Below are 23,375 nucleotides of genomic sequence, written 5' to 3' on the forward strand. Positions count from 1 at the left end.
CGTTGATGGTTTGGACATGTCCACAGGAGAGACAGGGACTATATCGGTAGAAGGATGCGGAGGATGGAACTGCCAGGGAACAGGGCTAGAGGTCGACCCAGGAGAAGATACATGGACGCCGTGAGGGAGGACATGAGAGTGGCTGGTGTTTGGGAGGACGATGCAAAGGACAGGGTGAAGTGGAGAAGGTTTATTTGCTGTGGCGACCCCTCACAGGACACCCCGACAGTACAGTAGTATTAGGATTAGTAGAGTAAGTTCTACATTTCAAACTACTTCCTTTTGTGGTAATTGTGTGTGAAATTGCCCTCCCGGGATACTGAGCATAGGATGGAAGCAACCAGGCTCTTATTTTCAGTATGTAGAAAACATTTTTATTGAAAAGTAAATCCTAAATAAGTGTGTTACTCTTTGTTCTGTGTGAGTTTATGTACTTTTATGTTACATTCTTAAGTGCTATGGTGTCATTTGTTTGCGCAGTCTATAGAATGATAAATAAGTATTTCTGCTGCATGAGTGTGTGTTTGATTGCAGGTAAGTGTGACGGATGACTGTGTTTTGGGCAATAGACACCGAGCAGGGAGTTGGGGTTGGCCAAGGCTCGTGATGGACTCTTTCTCTCTTCCAGCATATATAGCAGCACTTCAGCTACGATAAAGCTGGGCAGCGCAGTCCAGAGATCCCCCCGGTGTACCTTAGCAAGGCAGACCCGCATCACTTTGCACAAGTGTGCATGACATATGACGGCAGCGCACACTCTGTGCATTGTCATGCATCGAAGGGAGAGCAGTAGAAGAGGCATTAGTCATCATCAGAGGATAGCCCCGCCAGTTTGTCAGCAGGACAGCAGGGGGGGGGGGGGGGGGGGGGGGTGTCAGACGTTCGGTGACAGTAAATTATGGTATCCTGCTACACATGCAGGCAATGCACATTCACACACTACAAAGTTAAATACATAGCAGTAGTTTTCAGTGGTGGTGGTGGTGAACGCCGTCGCCTCACGGCAGGAAGGTACTCTGTTCGAATCCTATTTGTGCAGGGTTTGTATGTTCTCCCCGTGTCCGCGTGGGTTTTCCCCGGGTTCTCCGGTTTCCGCCCGCCTCCAAAAACAATTGATTGCTTCAAAGTTGTCCGTTGTGTGTGTCTGTGTGAGTGTCTGTGTGTGAGTGGTTATTTGTCTCTGTGTGGCCCCGCAATGTGCTGGCGACGCATTCAGGGTGACCCTCCCCTCTCGCCCATAGCAGGCTGGGATAGGCTCCAGCAACTCCCGTGACCCGGAAAGCAGAAAAAGCCTTAGAAAATGAATGCAAAGGGCCGTTTTGTATTTCAACATTACCGTAGAATCTTACACTTGTTTTCGTAGAGAGAGAAGAATAAAACTCGATCCCCCATTTCCCACCAGCGACCGTTGTGTGTGATTCATAATAAAACTATACATTTAAAATGATGTGAGAAATCTCTAATACAAGTGCTAACTCGTTAAAATATAAACAAGTCCTGAATAGAGCTTCATTTTAAATACATTTAAGAACGTATTTAATACGTGTGTCTATATTCCACAAGCTTTTCATTTTAGTCAGTCGCTATTTCATTGAAGAATGAGAAAACAAATAGCAAACCATCTGAAAAAGAGCATACACAAGCGTTTTATTTGCGTGTATTTTGACGGCTTTTCACCGAGTTCCTCATGTCGAACCAAAAGTGAATAGCTGCTCGCTAGTTAATGCAGAAAAATACAGCTCAGCGGGGTAAATACACATTTTCAATCAGTAAGAAATTAATTGTTGGGACGTTGCAATAAAAACAGAGTTGGTCCCGGGTTCTCCTCTGGGTCGCCCACGGGGCCTGAGCCGACTCGCACATTTATTCATCCATTTATTGAAGTACGCCAACAAGGTTTCATTCACAGGAATACCCATTTTACACTCTAAAGCACAGTACCAATCATTTTTTTATATCAGAGCTAGTTCGTACTGAAGACAAATCAAAATGTCACTCATCTCCATTGTCCTGGAAATATCATAAAACCTGCCCTCGTGAGTCCAAACTTACATGCATGCCAAATTCCAGAAGAGCTAAGTCAGAAAATATATTTTCCTTGTGACTGGGATGAAGCATTTTTTGGATGGATGGAGACTTCCTCTTATATAAGGCTTTAATAATCATAGTTTATGAGGAAAAGCAGGTTCTCAAATCTCACGTCATCATCAAAATATCTGGCTGAGCTGATGTTCCGCTAAAGTTTGGCTTTTCTTCTGCTCAAGCCGGAGAGGCGGCTCATGGGTAACAGAGCATTCAGCCTCATTTGTTAGGATCAATGTGTAGCCACCCATTGAACACAAAATCACGCTTCTCATTTAACACACAGCTCTTCCCATCCTTCTCTACTTCTCTTTATCTGTCTCTCCTGAACCATAATTTCTGCCAAAACAGATGCTGCTATGTCTGTTACTGCCATTATGCACCGTGTGTGCATTTGTGTGTGCGTGCCTGTGAGATGTGGAGGTAAGTAGAGCAAATAAGAAGCATAATGAACTCGAAAAGCACTCAGAGAGCGCAGACCTCCGCCAAGCAGCTCATTCCCTTCATAATTTGAGTTACACCGTCTACATGGTGATCTGGATCATCACCAAAAGGTTCTAAATTGTTCTTGGTATCTTTAAACACCAACCATGAAAAGTCAAAGTGGAGCGGAGTTGATCCATAAATGGGGTTTTCAACGTTACAATTTAATATGTTTTCCTTCAAATGGAATTTGGTAGTAAGATAGAGGCCCCCACCCTATAAGACTGCGTCAAATCCCATAAACATTGGTCGATAATTGACCAATATATTGAGGAACAAATTTTGAAGCGCCATTGATGACAATGTTAACAAAAATTTCAAACTGATCCATAATCCAGCATCTCTTCTGGATCGTCACCAAAATGTAATTATCGGTTCCTGTTAACATTCCCAACATTCCCTGAAAATCCTATGAAGTTACGTCTGTAACTTTTTGAGTTATATTGCTAACAGACGGACAAACAAATCAACGCCGCCGAAAACATAACCTCCTCGGTGAAGGTAACAATACAGGTAGTCGTCGATTTACAACCTAAGCGACTCACGACTGTCCGACTTTACGACTCGTCTGTTGTTTTCTTTGTCCGTTTACGAGGTGTTTTTTACGACATACCGGAAAGCGAGCGAGCGAATCGAGTGTTTCTGCGGTCTCAATCACGATGTCTACCGAGAATAAATCATCTCTTTCTACTCCGGTATTTTCCGTATCATCACGAAGGATAATATACTTTCATTAAACACGGGGCGAACTTTCCTGTACTAGAACAAAAACCAAGGAAATCCCTCGCAAACACTCCCACACACGTGCACACAGCAATATGCCAAACGTGCACTCAATCATCCCTGCATTCCCATGACAATGACACATATTACATGAAACACACACCCACGCATCCACTCACACACGTGCTCTAATATTCCTCCACCTCACCGACCGTGATGTTGCTGAATGGGCTCCTACAGGACGGACACACACACTAGCACAGGGGTGGGCAAACTTTTTGACTCGCGGGCCACAATAGGTTCTAAAAATTTGACAGAGGGGCCGGACCAAGAACAGATGGATGGAGTATTTGTGTGAACTAATATAAATGACACATGAAAGCTATTGCATTAAAGGATTTGGCCTTTGACAGGCAGCATTACAGGGAAAAGGTCGACTGAATGAGGTTAAATTATAATACAATTTTATTTAATGATATAATTTGGATAAGTTTTGCGGGCCGCATTAAAAAGACCAACGGGCCGCATATGGCACCCGGGCCTGGGTTTGCCCATGTCTGCACTAGCATCACCTGAGGGAGCAGATGGATGCACGCTTTCCATGCCTGCCAATATGTTCTTAAACTGCAGCCTGTCGGGGGGGGGCTTTGATCAGTGGAGGCAGGCTGATGCTCTTCCTTGGGTATGTGTGTATTTGTGTTTACACGGGCAAGTGTGGGTGCGTGCATGTGTTCGTCTGATGGGCAGAGGCCTTTCATGTTGTTCAGCCGTCTGCAGCCAAGATAAATATGGTGCAGGGAGAAATATTGTGCATGCCAAAAAAAAAGCTCTAAGAAACAAGGATACCCCAATCAAAAGCTCACTGGTGCACAATTCCCATATTTTCTGGCAGATCTCACTCTTTTAACGAGGGATTTACCGATAATTGGCATCAGTATTTTGACGCACCTCGGCCGTGTGCACGAGTATCGTGCAGGCAGCTTTCACCCCTTGATTGGCTACTATTTGGGGCGGCAGTAGCCCAGTCCATAACGTCTTGGCTTGGAGACCAGATGGTGGCTGGTCCAAGAAATGCGGACTTGTGGTTGGAGAGGTGCCAGCTTGCCTCCTGACATCGCTGAGGTGCCCCTGAGCAAGGCATTTAAGATGGTCCCTAGGCACTGCTACACAGCTTGCCCTTCACTCGACAATCTCTAAAATAATTTGTGTGTAAAATTGTATATTGAGTGGAAAAATAATTTCCCCACGTAGGATTCATTAATAAAGGGAACTTTCTTTTATCCGTGCTCTGTGTGTACCCAATCAGATGGTACTCTCGGTGGGACTACTTTGTCCAGCATTGTCCCACCCAACACCATCTGATTGATTACACATAGAACCACGGCACAGGCAACAGCCAATCAGCAGTGAGTGCTGTGCATGCACATGCACACAGTGGAGGGGTGTCAAAATATCGGCTCTGATTATCAGTTGATCCCTGCACAATATCTTATAGATGGGACCAAAAAAAAGGAGTGGAGAGTCAGTAAATCACGTTTTTATGAAACTGTTGTTTATATTTTATTATTTTACTTTATCTCTTAATTTTAACATTTGTTACAACTCTTTTCTGTTGTTTGCTTGCTGTAAAACTAATTGCACTGCTGCTAGGTGCCACGTTTCCCTGAAGGGAGCAGCTAAATTCCATCTTAATCTTATCTTTAATGACTCGGGTCACATTGGGTTCTTTCAACTTCACTTTGTCTCGACAGGATTTCCCTCTTTTCACTCGCTCAAGTTGCTTTTTACTCTGGCTGCTCCTCCTCTATCCCGATGTTGCTGTGCAGTGACACGTGCTGCCCATGACACCTCGACCGGTGCACAGGTAACTTCCTGAGGCGTTGCATGCAAGATCACTGCACACACACACTCTACAATGAAGTTGTTGCACACTTTTTTCAGTGCTGACTGTGAACTGAACGACGGTGCTGGGTGGGTGAATGAGTGAGGACAAGAGAAGAACTCAATGGAGGGGAGAGATTCGGAGATAAGGGCAACATGGAAATGCAGAGAAAAAGGAACACCCAACCCTTCCATTCCATGCCCAGCAGAACTCAACCCGGGACACATCCATTTAAACATGGTGCCTCCACCACCTTGTTCGCTGTTCCACAACCTAAAACACTGGTTCTGACAAATCATAAACATAATTTGCATTTTCCTCAGTATTTTTCACTGCTACAATAAGGATTCATGTTTTTAGAACACTAATTTGCTCAACAGGACAAAGCTGAGATTGACAGCGATGCCATCAATACTAAAAGGTATCATCATACCGGACAGACTAGAATTTGAAAAAATGCTGGATGAAAAGTTCGAGTAGGATTGATCATGTGGGGGATTTTTGATGGATTCCTCCCCAGGGATCCTCTGCCGAATGAAGCAACAAGCCATGGCTACATTATAGTGCTAGGCTTTAATATGCACCGCCAACTTTAAAGTCATCCATCTTCAGAAAACTCAAAAGCTCAATCCATTTCTCCTCATCTTCCCTTCACCCTTTCCCGGCTCCCAGCTCTCCATCTTGCAACCACTCACTGCTTCCATCTCCTTTATTTCCACTAAACTAAATTATCCCCACTTTTTTTTTTTTTTACCAGTTCTACCATTTAGTCATGTCTCTTTTTTTCTTATTTTACATCTCACTTTTCCTTGGGGTTGGTATGCATTTAATATTTCAGAACAGGGCCTTATTTATAATAAGCGTACTTGTAGTCCGTATAGAAGTCTCAGGCGCACTCGTGTGTATAATGGACCATTATAATCTTGAACAAAAATCCCTCATTATTATTTAGAAGACAATATATCAGCAGTGAAAACACATCCCAACACTTTTGTCATGTGAAATCCATCCTTACAGGTGATCTGAGTGTTGAATGATGTTCCTTGGTCAAGCGTAGGTTGAGAAACGTACCACATCAAGTATGGGAGGAGGGATTGTTACCCATTTCTCCCCCCACCCATATTTCCCCAGGCCTATCAATCAGAATAAGTCATGTTCCAATCACAAACGCTCTCCTCCCAAACACCCGGATACACGTGTATTACATTACATACTCCCATTTGATAGCTGTTTAACCCTGGGAACCCTCATGTGGGTCAATCTGTGTTTCCGTCTGAGCTTAATGACAGATCATAATAGTGGTGGGTAGGAAACATATGATTACAACAGCCATTCTTCTGTCATCACTAAATTGGATAATTTGCAGCTAATTGAAGAATAAGAAAATTGAAAAATTGTTCATTCATCTGTGGCTTCCCCTGAAGGACCTATAAGAATCTGAAGAAGAGCAATGAATAAAATCTAATCCTGACAACATACAAGGAGTACAATTAAATGCATTCATGTTATTGTAAAAGTTATGTAAAAGCATAGCTGTTTGATTAACCGGAGAACACCCGGGCAGCATAGACCTCTGCCAGTGCCATTGCTTCAAATTAAATAAATCCTGCAACAATAGTTTATCAACTATCTATGAAAGAAGAAATGCATGCTTGAGTACAATGTGTGTACTCCATTTTGAAATGCCATAACATTGTCATCAAATACTGTATCATCGCCCCCAGTGCATGGCACTATGATGATGTCATCACTTTCTGCTTTCTGATTCAGAGAAAACCGTGTGTTTGTTGTCATCAGTGATTTATGAGTTAAATAGAAATACGAGCTTCCGTAATGGTACACTTCAATTAATTTCTCCTCTCAACGTAAAATTCATACATATTACAGAAATACAAAATTAATTTGATTTGAATCTGCAAGATCATAACTACATATTAGCAGCTGTGACCAAAAACATCCATATTTTAACCTGGACCTGACCTGAATTTCACATTAGTGGAACATCATAATCTGGATCGTAAAATGATAGACAACAGAAAAATACATAGTTATATGAACACAGGTGATCATTATAGAGAACGGGACCAAACTGGAATTAAATACAGAATGCATCTGATAGAACAGCAAAGATTCCAGTCAGTAGCGGTGTCACTCCATCACAGTGTGCAGGACATGACCAGCAAAAAATCTCACATTTTTTCAATCTGGAAGATTACCAGACTGGAGGTAAATTTATAGATTGAAAAAATTAGATCTAAAACATTAAGATGGTCCCAGCATGTCATTAACATACGGGCAACTAGCCTGAGTCTCTTGAAAACTACAGAAACCCACCGACCAACATTGGATAAAATACATTTCACCAAGTACAAAAAAAACAAATGTATAAACTTTACGTTTCCAGTCCAGAACACTTGCAATGATGCTAAAACTGGTTATATCACCACCTAAACTAAAGAACCGAGCCCAGCTAGCAGAAAGAGGTCTGCTCTTCGGCTGTATCGAATACAAGTATTTGATAATAAGCAACAGGAAGAGATAAAGAATCTGATGAGAGATGCTTTGATTTTTACATGTTATTTGACAGTCCTAGAGCCCAAATGGACCAAATCAGATGATCGCTGTACGGGTTTTAGTTCCTCAATAATGTAACCGCTCACACAGATGCTGTCCTGACTGTGGATGACCAGTGTGTTTTGAGAAATCATACAAATCACTTTACAAAGAGACTGACATTGGGTAGTTTAGCTTGCAAGCCAAATCTTTTATAAACATTCTGGTTAACCGTGCCAATTAACCCATTTGCACAGCCCTGAAAACCAGACCTCACACCACTGCCTTTATAACTGGCATCCTATCCCTGCTTTCCTCCATATTAGCATCAGGAATGTAGACTCAGAATGTCCTCACACTGCATGCATGCTCAACCATCTGATATGTTCAGGTAATAGTTTGTGTGCAACAGACTCATCTTTTGGGTTTTTATTTTTGCGAGTGCCGTATTTGTGCAAATGCATCCTGGAGGGTGGCGAGCGCAAAGCCATTCTTACGCATCACAATTTGTGACATCGCCACAAAGAATTGTTGACAAGTGTCCTGGATTAGCAAAAGGCAGACGAAAAACAACACATGAGCCCCTTTCGTTCTGCAAGAAGTGAGCTCATCAAGCAATGGCTATTCAAAGTAAGAGAGATTTACAGGACCTTTGGGTTAAAGCTTACAGTACAGCAGGTGGCAGGTAGTAAAGCCACACTGATAAATATTAGCGCACAAACAATAAGAAGAAAGAAATATGTCATTAAGATTTTCGATCAGCTTCGGAAAGGTAATGTTTATTTGTAATTACTGCAAGGCTGCCTCTACACAGCAGTCCTCGGTGTCGCGGGGTCGGCAGAGAACGTGTAAAAACTTGGACAGTTCTTGACTTTTATGGTGGAAAAAGGAAACTCAAATTGAGGGAAATCAGGTATTTAAGCCCCTTCCTGATTATAAAATCAGGATGTTCATGATTTGTAATACATTCAGGATAACAGACTCTCTTTCGTGCATGAAAGCATATTGCATATATGTAATAACCCTGGTTGTGTGACCTTATTACAGAACAAATCAACAACCAGGCAGGCTTTGATGGAATATTAAACTTTTTAAATGGTTTTAGAATCAATAAGGCTGTCACTTCACAAATTAAGACAAACTCAACTGCTAATATCACTGTACACTGTACAGGATGTAGGGAGAGTATTGCCCACCTTTAATTCATGATGCTCTGTTTGAATGGCAATCAGTACTTTCCTACAAGGCATGCTACGCATTTAGTCACCGAGTACACATCACAATGATCTAACACACACTACAACGTGACGACTGGGATAACTAACAATGACTACATGTAGATACATGGGCTTCTGTGCAGAGGGACAGGCTTTTGTTCTGCACACCTAAGCACATAAGAAGGATAAAGACAATCAACTAGCGCGCCCCTGTGAGCCGCCGGCATGCGGTTTTAGTCATCAGTCTCATTTGTGTTCTTCTGCCCAGGCACAGATGGGAGTTAGGACCCGGAGGACAGGCAGGGAGCACTTTTAAATTAGAAACAGACATCCCTCTCTCACTCTCCCAGTGTCTCCTCTCTTTCAAAAGACAAATAGACAAGGAGGAAGTGAGGAGAGAGAAAGAGAGAGACAGAGGAGTCTGGAACTGGTTTTGTAGCCACATCTTGTAGGAAATCCTGAACAGAGCATGCTAACAAGGGATGCCAAAACCACGAGCACCGACCCTCCCCTCCCGGCTCTTTTCTGTGCGTTTAGAAGTGTGTATCAGAACGTAAAGCAATGCTCTCACATGCACATGCATTGAGTGAGCCGCCACTCACAGCCACGTGATGTGCAGCAGATATGCTGAAAAAACAAGCACACAAAAACCAGACCAGTGCAGATGGCCCTATGGCAATGACTGGAAGCTACACAATGCATGCATGCAGTGTAAACACACTCACACTGGATTACACTGCACACACACACAGTACGAGCTGGTTTCACATCGCAGACACACAAACCCACACAAACCCAGGGCCCAGACAGGGTTTCCCTCTCAGTCTACATCTGCAAACTGTATGTAGTTACCCAGGGATGATTGCAAAACTCTCGCACATGCACGCACACACACACACACACGTGCAGCAAGACCTCCCCGTTTGCTTGTATATCAGGCGTCCCTATGCCATGTTGGCCTATATGAAGACTAATAAAGAACAGATCTCACACAAGTGTATGCAACAGTATGCTCACTTGTTAAACACACACACACAGGAAGCAGTGGAAATTAGGGATTTTTATTTGGGGGGGGGGGGGGGGGGGGTGTATTTATAATAAAGAGAAAATATGAACATAGACAAAAAGGGAGATCACGTTCTTTCTGTCGTGTGTGGGATGTTTTTCACCCTCATGAGGGGCACATGCATTTTTCTCTCGGAAATAACACCGTCATATTTACGAACGTGTGGGCGCCTCTGAATCCAACGTGCGTGATGGAGGCTTGTGTTCAGTTATATCGAGTGTCTCTATGGAACACAGGTAAATTATAGGGATATTACTTGAGCCGTCGTCTATTTTTATTACTTTTTTCATTATTTCTCATTTTACAGTGCAGTTACAAATCTAGCTTGCATCACCTGGAGCAATGACTGAAAGCATGATCCATGTACGGCAGCTTATTTAGTGTAATATTAAGATCATGGCGAGTTATGTGGAGAGGCTTGAAAAATCAAAGCATAACAGCAGGAGGTATTAGCTGTTTTATTATAACTGTCCTCTGTATACCGGTGACCAGTAAATATTACATTAAGCATACAAACAAATAAGCAAATCTGACAGTGCTTTGAAAAGCTTATGGACCCCTTCTTGATTTTTTTCTATCTCTCAGAGAAAAGTGTGTTGAATCTTCGAAAAAAAAACACAAAAAGAAACAAAGGCAACTTGAGAAAATGCAAAAACAAACATTGTAAAAGTTAATTTGCTAATAAAGCAAACATGTTACTGGGTGCCTTATGTACCAGTGTGAAATGCCATTTGCCTCCTTTGAAAGTCAAGGTTGGTTTTCATGGCGCCACAAACGATACAGCAAAAATGGCCAAGTGGTGAAGAGAAAGCAGTTACTAGGCCAGAAGAACTTTTAGACTTGTGTGAATTTTGCCAAAAGCCACATTGATGACCCTCACATCTTCTGAAAGATCTCACTGCGTGACGGGTCATGTAGCAAGACTAATCCAAAGCACCTCTGAATGGCCCAAACGGACTGGACTCCGTTTGGTCTGAATAGAGCAGCTCATGCTCGCAAAATCTCCAACATGGCTGCACTAAATAACTTCTGCAAAGAAGAGGGAGCTACATTTTTTGTTGTGGTTGCTAAAGGTGGCAAAACTAGCTATTAAATTAAAATATCATTTAAAGCACACATTTTGTGTCTACTCAGGTTGTCTTTGCTTACATTTAATCTTGTTTAAAGATCTAACTCAATTAAGAATAAGTCAGGAGGTCTAAAAGCTCCATTGGCTCTGCCCCTCCCCTTTAGAATCCGATAACCTGTTCAAATTCTGCTTTCACACCGCTAACCTGCTGTCTTGGTGCAATTTAATGTGATTTGAATTTAAAGTCATCGAACCAACACCAAATGGAGTTCAGTCATGACTGATGTTAATAATTGCACATGTGCTTTTCTGCAAAACCCCTGTCAGTTCCTCTAAACGGACTTAACCTCTACAGGTTACCCAAAAGTAAATTACGTACTTCTAATCCTAAACACAACTTCCATTTTCCATTATTTTGAAATAAAAACTGCACCTGATAGCAACACAGCCACACAAAAAATGCATTTATTATTTTTTTCCAATGCTCAGAAATCTGAGGAATTGTATGAAACAAAACTCCTGTTGAGGACCTGCGTAAGGATGCTCATCAGGTGCTAAAGCACTGATCTGTGTCATTTGTCTAACATTACACCCGCTTCATCTTGTCACTGTCTTTAAATCTGGTAAGCCTCCGGCTCCTGGGACTTCCTCCCATTCCCTCTTCAGCTGATCCAGGCACAGGCGTTGCGGAGTGTGCGGAGGCTCTGCATGCTTTGATCTGATTCTAGAGCAGCCACTAGCATACAGACGCCACAGACATTAAGCTATAATGGTTGCAAAACTGTAAATGTCACAGTGATTTGGGCCAGTCAGCAAGTGTAGAAAGCCCTGTAGTGTGTGTGTGTGTGTGTGTGTGTGTAAGTCACTGCATTATCCCATCTGCTCCCGTCACATAAAAGGATATTGCGGTAATTAGTGTGAAAAATATATTAGCATACGTGAATATTGCTACATAAATTTGCTAAAATGTAATAATATTTTCCACTTGCAAACAGCAGCGTCATATTACAGTGATGACAACTATTTACAGGTTAAAAATAAAAACTGGCGATGACATAATATATGCTTGACGTGGATTAAAGCAGTCCTTCAACACAAGTTCACACTATGGCATCAAGACAGAGGTTTGAATCAAGTCACTCATTTTCACACATTTTCCGCGGTTTCAATTCACATAATTTCACCGTTTTCTATTATTAAGAGAAATTGCTTTTCTAAACCAAACAAAGTCACAAGGGCCGCTATGCTGGGAAAGCTCCACTAATGACAGAGCTGCTGCTGCTGCATATACGACCATGCAGGAGAATACTATGTGCTTCCGTGAATTTGCAAAATCTACAAATACTGCATAAAGTTTCCATTGGTATTAAACTGTATAGTGGGTGGAGCAGATAGCGGTGTTGCCTCAGAGAAAGAAGGTTCCAGGTTCGTTTGCGTTCTGTGCAGAGTTTGTATTTTCTCCCTGTGGTTTTTCAGCTTCCTCCCACCTCCAAAAACAGGCAGCTTAGATGAGTTGGTCACACCAAAGTGTCCATATGTGTGAACGTGGTTGGTTATTTGTCTTGTGTGGCCCTGTGATGAGGAGCTGGTGTCTCATGCGGGGAGTACTCCACCTCTCACAAGTAGCCAGCTGTGATGGGCTCCAGCAGACTCACGACCCACAAGGGCAATAAGAGGCTGTAGACGATGGATGGATGGATGGATAAACAGTATAGCAGGACATGCTAATGTCTACGACATGTGTTGCAGTCACAGTGAAGTGATCAGCATGCGATCATGTACCAATGATTGCTCACTCATGCACACACACACACACGCTCATCAATGAAAGATCATTTTAAAATACCATATTTCCTCCTTTTGTAGGCCTTTTCTTTAATGCGCACGCTACAGGGGATCGGACACAACGGGCACCTATAATTCCTGAAGACACAAACACACATGCTAATCGACACATGCATCCCTTCCGGTGTTCAGCCCACTGGGCAGGCAGGGCCGGTGACGTTCATCAGCTACTACCCTCTACTAATAGGAGCAAACCAGGCTTGCTGCACGTCATGCTGAACGATGCAGCAAGCTTCAGGCACAGTGTGGAGCCAGAACACTAAGTGACCATCATGACATCTTCTGCTTTATGACTATGCCTTGTAATAAATTGCACACACATTAATGGGAGGAATGTATTCAGGCCGTGGACTTAATGGAGCTAAAGATGAACAATTCGTTGGACCAGCCACACGTTCACACACATTCACAAGGGATCTTTTTGCGCAGGATGGCTGAGAGGCCAATGGACATATCATGACTCTTATATAAGCTTCCCACCCTCAGAGATATTTATATCCATCATTTGTTATCTATAATAAGACATCTCTCCCCTTCTTTTTCACACTCCTTTACCAGACTCGCCCAGCTTGCAGTGGGAAAATCCTGATTAGTGTCCTGGTGACTTGACAGAGAGCAATCGGCATTGAGATACAGAATGAGGCAAAGGGATGGGGGGGGGGGTGCAGAAAGTAGCAAGAGAAATGTCTTTCTGTACATTGGTGAATGCCTCTGAATTATTGACCACACTGGCAATGCCGCAGAAGGCAGATCTGAGAGTCGGCTGGTTTAACGGCCTGTAATGTTTTTGTCTTCTGGAGTGTGTGTGTAATCGTCCTGAGATAAGGCCAGTGGTCCAGCTCTGTTTTGTGTCAACGCCACCTGAGTCCCAAGTTAGCAACACAAAAACAGGAATACTTCAGTCAGACTTGGCCTCCTGTGCTGCTCACTATCAAACTGTCTGAGGAGAGACAGGAGGAGCTGCAGATCCCTTGTCCCACGAGCAGGAGGGGGAGAAACTGATTCCCCTTTTAGCTTTTCTGAGGTGAAATGGTTAATGATAACGTCATTCGTGAGCTCAAAGAGATTTTGCAGTGTAAAAGTCAGCGTATAGCTCAACTGCCCCCGCCCTCGCCTGTTGCCACTTTGTGCAGCCAAGCTCGAGTCTTCTGCAGTACCCTAATGAGAAAAAGCTGGTCGGAATATCCTGGAGAGAGTCCGACAAAAACTAACAGCCCTCTCAAAGAACAGCCAGGGGGGAAAGAGAGAGAGAGAGAGAGACAAAAAGGAAAAAAGTACAAATGAAAATTTTTAAATCCTACCCTAACCTAATGTCAGCTTTGGGTAGTGACCATTTACCAGTGAGGTATCTCTGAGGCTGCAACCTGAGACTAATGTGGCAATGACAAAAACTGCAGTTCCCCAAATCACCGTTTGAGGGAGGGGCCAGTCGTGAGTCATTCCTCGTAATGAACTCCCTGGAAAAATGGAAAAGCATACTTTCACAAAGGCCCTTCAGTCCCCTGTAATTCAATCAGGTCTTATCCAAAATCAAACATAGAATCATAATTTAGGGTTACTCCATCACTTTGATCCAGATTTGTATTTTAATCCACACCAAATTGTACAAAAATATTTAATACATGGTATTAAAGGATATTATTGATCCTTAATATGATTGCTCTCTTTTGGGGGGGCAAGAACCATCATCAAAATCCAAATTCTCTCTTCACTCTTTAAATATTTTAGATTTCATATGTAAGGGTTACTAAAACAAGTTCAAATCGAGCAAACCAGGCACCCAACCAGTTTACTCAGCAACCCACCAGCTAGTCCAAGCCACCAACTAACCACCCATCCAAGTAGTCAGACAATTACTCAAGAAGCTACTCCCCTACCCGACAACACACAAACACCAACCAATCAGAAAACCACGTTAGCCTATGGGACCAAATACCTGGGTGTCCCATCAAGAAGTCAACAAGCCATCTGGTTTACAAGCATCAACAAGCCTGTTAACAGTTACAAGCATCCAACCATTACACCAACCAACAACACTAAACATCGAGCCTTCAACCAATCGTCAAAACCAGTCATCATACAAGGCCACTTCTGCCGATCAATAACTGAAGACAGAGACAAAAATGTTTTCATTCATTTATAAATAATACTGTTTTTCTGAAGCAGCTGTAATTCACATCAGCTCTGCCTGCATGAGTCAATGTACAGAACGTTTATTGAAAACCTGTGGCAAATTTGCCATCTGTTGACGATCAAAGAGGAGACTGTATCGGAAATCAATGCAGACAATATGAGGGCGAAAGTAGTGTACCTGGAGGCAAGAGGAAATACGAGCAAGTGACACACGCACACACACACACACGTCACAGATGAGTTCTTGATACAACTCTTCTGTAAAAGCCAACTTTGTCCCTCCTCCCTCTCCATCTCACCACCTCCTTTCACCAGACTCCTCTGATGTTCCCCTTGTTCTTTTCTTCCACCATTGGGGAACCAGCCTGTGGCTTTTCAGAGGGTTCACATGAATGTGTTAACTAGGCCACCGGAGCACAGGGTGTGAGAACCACAGCACAGTTTGAGTAAAGGAATTTAGCAACACAACAAAATACGAGTGCCTAAGAGTGGGTTGTTGCCGGCCTGCTCTCGATCAGAGTCACCGGGGACACCAAAATGATGTGGGGGGTGAAGTTTTAACTTCCCATAGACACACCAACTCATCACAATGCTTGTATGCAAGTCATGATGGATTCAGAAACATACGAGACGGTTTAAAAAGGCCATTTTTGTTCCTTTTTAAACCAAAGGAAGTGTGTGTGTGTGTGGGGGGGGGGGGGTAGTGGAGCAATCTTTTGGACCATTTCATCTTCCTTTTGCCTAATTATCAGTACCCTCAAGCAGCCAGGTCAGCCCTAACATACATGTTAATGAAGACAAAGAAACTCGAGACTGAAAGTTTCCTGCTGCTGTCTGGCAATCGGCTGTGGAGTTTGTGGTTTGCCCTTCAATCACTGTGGTCAGAGTCTCAGCAGGTGTGTATCAGGTTAGCCATTCCTGTCCTGCCTGCAGACACACACACACACGGTAATGAAGCCCGGACCGCAGGTTTTAAGTAACTTGTACACTCAGAGAACTTGGGCTAAGGTAAAGTAATTAGAGAAAGCATGATGGATTTAAACTAAACCTCTGCTTCAGTCCACAGAGCTCCACTGTGACTCCAGACACATTACTCAAATCCAAACTCCTGCTGTTTAGATTTGGTTGCTAAGGTTCCTTGCTGGTCAGACAGGCAGACAGCCCAGATACATACTTTCTGTCTATTGTGCGCTTCTATAGCAAATATAAAAGCAGAAATCTGTCGCAGATTTTACCGAACTTTTGGGTGGCTGGAATTACCTGTATTATAAAGGAATGTTTCAAACGTAAAACTTATATCACAGTCAGTAATTCATTGGCTTTCATTGTTATTATGTGTGACATGGAGTTTACAAATGGGGGATTCATTTGTTAATTTGGGTTTATTTCAAGAAAAAAAACGTTTTCTTCCATTCAATGTTAAAGCTAAATTCAATAAATCTATGGGGGGAAACTTAATGGAATATTGAGCTGCCCAAACAAATGTCAAACAAGCTTCTCTATCCTGTTCCATGGGGTGTTCTTTGCAACAGCATATTTAAACCATTCATTTCTCTTCTAAAAAATTAAAGGTTTCCATGAGGAAGTGTTTTTGTTTTTTGTAGGAAATACAGCAACAGCATTCTCAACAAGATCCTTAATGCGAAAGTGGATCAAAACGTATCATATATGTAGGAATGCTAGCTTTCACAAGATGTAAATTTGAGTTCTTTCCTGCACAGCAAGTGGAGGAACCAAACACAAGGTAGGTCGGGCCGCAGGGTAAAACTGCTTGGCTGCAGCAATCAGAGACAGAAAATGCTTCTATTTCTACTTTCTAACAGATTTGCTGTTTAATGGTTCAAACAAAGCTCCTCCATTAAGAATAGACCTCATAGTGTTGCGTCGCCTCACACCTCACTGCAGCCTCAAATCACTTTCACTCTCCTTCCACCCCTTTCGTCGGTCCCGGTAGTCATCAATAATTGGCACGCTCAACGTGGCGTTTGCTGAATCGCGTTTCACACACAGACACTGTATACAGTGCGTCATAAGTTAATCATTGGGAACTGATCAACCTCCTTTTAATTCAATAATTGATTGGAATGGATTCAAAGTATTATGTTAAAAGAGCCCTTAATTTCTTTTGAAAAGATTGGTGACTGATTTTGCATAGAGCAGATGTTAGCTGGGTTTTAAGGGTCCAGGAAGAGAAAATGTGTCTCCAAGGAGGACACATTTGGACAGTAAAATGTCTTTGGAATTATTCTGCTGAATATTTCAGCTGATATTTGGTTTGTCTCATTTCTTTCTGTTGAAGCCAAGACCAAAGGAGTGGTGACTAAGTGAAAAAAATCCATTCCAACTAAAATTACATTCAGAAAATAACAAATACATTTCCGATCACAGCAACAATGCCCGGCGCCCACACACACGCCCACACCGGCTGCAGGCAGTTAAAGCAAAGACCTTTGAAGACTCTGCTTATGGGTCTGCGTCTGGACGGATAGTCTGCTGTGACATCATGCGTGTGCAAAAAATTGTCAACCTCACATTTAGTGTTTTCCTAACCCAACTATATGAAAATATAAAATCTTGCAAGGCATATGTTTTATTCACTACATTTTAATATGATTGAGTGTGCAATGCTCCAGTATGCACACAAATTACACACACCGACAAAAATGCACATCCCTTCCAGCAAAACATGCAAAATACATGCAAGTTATATCACATGCTCAGACACATAAAACAGACTGCAGAAACGCACACACACAATAAAAAGCATTGCATGAGAAATGTAATACTTCGTGATACATAATCTATTACTGGATGTGCAGAGTTCATGATAGATTCCCTGTGTGCGTGTGTGTGTGAGAGAGAGAGAAAGTGCGAGAGATGATCAGCTAAATACAGATGATCACACTCACATATGATAGAAGTTCAGATTGGATTTTCCATGAGGATCAAACTCAAGCAGCATAAAAGTTGGAATCATCTGAAATTCTACAAAGAGCTGGAGAAGAAGGGGGAGGAGGGAGTAGAGAGCAGAGGGAGAAAATATGAAAGTGAAGTCGATGGCGGTACAGGCCTACTTTTTCACCTCTCGAAAAATGCTGCCTGAAATCCTACTTAGCTCTGCAGCAGACTTTTTCTTTTCGACATCGCCCCCTTGCTCTATAGTTTTCCCTCTCCTGGTTTTGGAGGCTGTCATAGATGGCACATAAACACATACTCACACACCTCCTTGCTCTCCAGCCAAAATAAGTGTGTGTGTGTGTGCGTGCATGGAGGCAGCAGAAACGGCTAGTACATGAGAGAGGGGGGGAGAACTTGCCGGGGAATGCGGGAGACATTTTCTGCTGATCAAGTAAGTGTTTGCTTCAGCTTCCATTATTTGAAAGACGCATCAGATCAACGAGCAACAAATGTGAACGCCTGTTTGCTGAAACTTCAAACCAGAGCGCGAAACAGAAGTAAAAACACTTTAGTCGTATATTTCACCAAAATTCCTCCATTCTCTTGATTGCAAGCCCCCCCCCCAGCCCCCAACCGATGTGATGAGAAACACCTCCCCTGGCCGGGTGCTCCCTCTCACCGTTCTGGGCTGTGTAATCCTCTCTTAAATCGGTGTCAGCGATAGAGAGCGCTGCCCCCCCCACCCCCCCTCCTACTTTGTCTTGGCACAGCATCCAGCTCCCCACCACAGAGGAGACACCTACGGGAGTCCTAGAGTGTGTGCGCGCGCGTGTGTGTGTGTTGCTTACACAACCAAACTCGCTCTCTCTCACAAACAGTCTCAACCCTCAGATACGCAGATTCTGCAGGAACCATTAGCAAAACCAGCAGAGGGGATTTCACACAGGCCAGCCAAAACATCACTCAGAGCCGTACACCCCAGGGGTCTTCAATTAGAACCTAAATACCTCAGCGAGTATCCAGGGGTCCAAATTACTTCAGACTGCCAAATAGTGCGGTAGGCATGCCTCAAACTGAGGGCTTACCACGGATGTGCCTATTTTGAACATGTGCCTGTTCTGGCCCCGACATCAGTCGGCTTTTCCTGCATTGTTAGTCCGCAGCGACAGACAGAGGAAGCGGTCTCAGCATCACAGCCCGGGCAGCGGACCTGCGGCTGGGCTGCATTTACAGCAAGAGAAAGAAGGTCGACTGCAGGATTAATTCTCTGTCATCAAAGTAGAGGGAGATGGGGGGGGGGGGGGCAGGAGAGCCACAGTGAGAAACTGGTAAATACAATATACCACTGCCTGCATAAGCGAGCTTCTGTGTACACGCAGTGTTCAAACACAACCACAGGGGGGGGGGGGGGGGGCTCAGAGACAGATCGATCTCAGGAACATTACGGTTCATTACAGAAACGGCGACCTTTCCCTAAAGTTGCAGAGAGACATCAAAGTCCAAACGAACGGAGAGAGAGAGATCATCTAAATGCATTCCACACAGCCCTGGACACACACACACACACACACACACAAAACATTAAAGCACCAGCACTGCAGCCGTCATTATAATATTCTAATCCTCTGCGTTTTAATGTAGGGGTGGCACACTTTTTTGAATTGGACAGCATCACTAATGATGCAGAGCTTCAGGTGCAGAGCTTCAACGCCGAGACGCACCGGATACCAAACAGACACACTCCGGAGAATTACCCAGTATCAGAGCAAACTGTGGTGCATTCAATCCAGCCTGCAGCCCGCCCACTCATCTCGCAGTACATCCACACACTCGGCTGCAACGTCTGCTCAGCGACAAGAGTTCCTGCGCTGCTTCTCAATATCCAGAACCTGGATCAGGTTTTTAACGATATATTATTAGCGTAAAGGTGTTTCACTGAAAGCTAATGATCAGTTCAATCGCCATACAATGATCAACATTTGAGTGCAGCGAGATGAGAAATGATTCTCAGTGAAATCTCATATTCAACTGAGAGTTTGGGTTCTCTTCAGAGAGGAATAAGGGTGCCGTGTTCAGATGGGGACTCCAGCAGGGCATTTGTGAGCTGCAAAGGTTTGAGAATCTCTGTCTGGCATGATGGCATCGAGGATCGCCTTTACTCCCCTGAGGAGTCCCTGGAGACTCGAGACACCGAAAGCAAAACTCAATTTGCCGGCATGGAAATCAGCTGCAATCAGACACGGAATAAAGTAGGGAAAGAGAGACGGATGTAGGACAACAGAAGAAAATGAGGGGGCATTGAGATGTAAAGAAACAGGAAAATCAGAGGGTATGGACGCATGGAAGGAGGAGGAGGAGGGGCGATGATAAAAATGACATTATTGCACTTCCATAAAAAATAGTGAATCCCCAGAGCAGAGCGGAGCCAGAACCTCTCAAACGCGCTTACAGCAAAACTGAGATTATAGAGAGACTTATTCCTCTCCCCGTCCTCCTTTCCAGAAGACGGCGTTATGAATCAATAGCATCACTCGCTGGAGTTAATCAATAAGACTCTGCAACTCAAACAGACGCCCACAATCTCCCCACAATCAGCATGAAGCTCCAAGTGTGGATCAAAAAAAATCATTCCAACACACAGCCGCCGTCTTTATAAGCAATCATCCACGGGATGAATGATCGATCAGGAGCCACGTTTAGAGGAATAAGAGAGCTTATCATGATGTCGGAGAAGAACAGATGCTGATTGGTCCTCCTCTAGCCCAGTTGACCCAATCAACCTCCACGGGGTCCAGCACACCTGAGATGAGCTCTCTGCTCAGGGAGAAGCAGAAAGAAGCTCTGGCTTTCATCACGCACCTCGATCCGCAGCCACGCAGGTGTGTCTTACCTGTTACAGGCGAGAGCGCGCACGTGCGCATGAGTGGAATCGCACATGTAAGAAAAGGATATGGGTTGCAGACCATCTTGAGACACCAGCTCCGAGGCCGGGTGGTTTGTTTCAGGTAGAAGAAGACCACGGGGGCCAGGGTGGGGTAGGGCAGGTTCTCATCGGCGCTCAGGGACCCTTCCTCCCCGCCTGTCGACATCCCGTCGGGCGCAGGGGGCGCAGGGGGCGCAAGGGGCGCCGGGGAAACCGGGGGCGCCGGCTCCACCACCACCTCGGGGCGCTCCCCTCCTCCTGCCCCGAACCCGGACAGGTCGTTGAGCCGGATGAAAGTCCTCGGCAGAGAGGAGCGACCCTCCGAGCCTCCGACGTCGGGGGCCGCTGAGAGGTGCCCCCCATCCTCCGCCATCATTTAGCTCCTGCAGGCAAAGGGCGAACACGAACACGATTAGATGCAGAAAATAGAGCTGACAAGGATGGAAATCGCTGCGACGCCACGGCAGAACGCAAAATGCGCAGACGTTTGAAGCTGCTGGTTTTTGATGCTCAGCCTCTAAAGTTTATATTTAATATATTTTAATTAAATCTCAATATCGCAGGAGTGCAGGCAGTGGTCGAGGGTTACTTTAAAATACGCGCATACCTCATCACAAATCAATTTCGTTTCTTCCTTTTTTTAAAAAAATAAAAAGTCTAAAAGGATGGAATCTACTTTTTTTTTTTTTTTTTTTTTAAACACATTTACTTCCATAAACCGGTAAATGGAATCGAGCTCCTAAAGATCCTCCAGAAATCCACGGAGGGCTCTCATGATTCCTAAAAGCCTCCGACTGGTTCCCAAACTTCAACAGCAACTTCAGTCCAAAGTCCATTTCTTTTCCATTTTCTAACCGCTTATTCCGTTATCGGGTCGCGGGCCAAGCTGGAGCCAATCCCAGCAGTCAATGGGCGAGAGGCAGGGGACACCCTGGACAAGCCGCCAGTTCATCGCGGGGCAACACAGAGACAGACAACCAGCCACACACACTCACACCTACGGGCAATTTAGTGTCACCAATCAGCCTAGGCTGCATGTCTTTGGTGGTGGGAGGAAGCCGGAGAACCCGGAGAGAACCCACGCAGACACGGGGAGGACATGCAAACTCCTCACAGAATGGCCACAAGCCGGAGACGAACCTGCGACCAGCTCGCAGTGAGGCAACAGTGCTTACCACTGCGCCACCGATCAGTCCAAAGTCATTTACAGCAAATATCTGTCGACATGAGGGCAGGAGCATCGATTCTATTACCTGTAATGGACTCTATGTGCCCAAAGCGCGCTCAGTCATCGCATGATCAGTTGTTGCCTCGGCTGTAAAGTCCACAACAGCCCGGGGGGGGGGGGGGGTAGATAAAAAGGAGTGACGAGGGAGCAAGACAATAAGAAGAGAGGAGGAGAGGGTCTTGGTGCGTCTGGAGGAGCGTGTCGTTTCCAGCTGCGCGTGTCCGTCTCAAGGGACACGGCGCGCTCAGGCCCCGCGTTCAGTGTCCACGCTCCTCGAGTGGGTTCAGCAACACTTCGCCACCACTCCGTGAGAAATAAACATGAAGCTTGAGATGTTTCTACTTTTACGCTTTCAGCCGCAGGAAGATTTTCTTTTATTTTAATTAACGCCGTGCGTAAACTTCTTGATGCCCCCCCTCTCCTCCTGGGATGATGCACGGAGCGTTTTCCCGTGTGTTCCTCCCGTGTTCTCCCTCTTACACGCACAATCCGGTACTTTTCGGTGCGTAAACGGGCAGTTTTCAGCGCGTGTCCCGCATCAGCGTGTTAAAGATCCACGGAGACGCCGCTGAACGTTGATGTGTTCTATCAGCCAACCCCTTTGCTCCGCGTCCCACGCGTGTCTCCCGCAGACTGGAGTCTATCCGGTCGGTTCCGTCCATCAGCAAAACTCACACAGCTGGATCGTGGATTCAATTTCTCATTCCCCCGCCCAACGAGCGAGCGCTCTGCACCAATCCCAGCGCGGCCCGAGTGGTGCCCCCCCCCCCCCTCCTCCCCGGCTGGGCAAGACGTCAATCGAAGCTGTGCAGCGGGGGGGGGGGGGGGGGTGAACAGCTGGAATCTTATTGTCTGCTGTCGGCCAATGAGAAGCGATACAGCCTTTGTATCCAGACGGACTGCGCTGTGATTGGTGCGCAGCTTTATTATAGGGCGTTTCGAGGGGAAAGTTGTCGGAGTTGAGCTCTGAATGAAGTCATCATAGCAAAAATAAATAAACTAATCATTCTTATATATAGATAGGAAAATAAAGCTTACAATATTAACAGTGATAATAAAAAAAACATATATATATATTCTATGCTTTGCTTTATGGGGGCTTGAGGTCCTGTCTGTCAGGGCTCAGACTAGTGGTGTCCACTAGGGGAAGATGTCTTCCCAGGCTTTTTACACACACACAGCAGAGAGAGAGAGAGAGCGAGAGAGAGAGAGAGAGAGAGGTGTAAGAAAGGACATTCTATATCAATATAAATACAACCTCAGCAAGATACTC

General features: G+C 44.5%; 1 protein-coding gene across 1 annotated transcript in view; it reads right to left on the bottom strand.

The window, feature by feature from the left end:
• cacna1g (calcium channel, voltage-dependent, T type, alpha 1G subunit) overlaps positions 1–21,250 on the bottom strand; it is a 144,037-nt gene extending 122,787 nt beyond the window's left edge. Inside the window, exon 1 of the mRNA XM_068757269.1 lies at positions 20,904–21,250. Within this exon, the coding sequence (XP_068613370.1) occupies positions 20,904–21,250 (347 nt within the window). The remainder of the gene's footprint in view (positions 1–20,903) is intronic.
• Between the last annotated feature and the right edge of the window lie 2,125 nt (positions 21,251–23,375).

This window comes from Brachionichthys hirsutus, unplaced genomic scaffold (assembly GCF_040956055.1).
Source record: "Brachionichthys hirsutus isolate HB-005 unplaced genomic scaffold, CSIRO-AGI_Bhir_v1 contig_882, whole genome shotgun sequence".
In the NCBI taxonomy this organism is placed as follows: Eukaryota; Metazoa; Chordata; class Actinopteri; order Lophiiformes; family Brachionichthyidae; genus Brachionichthys; species Brachionichthys hirsutus.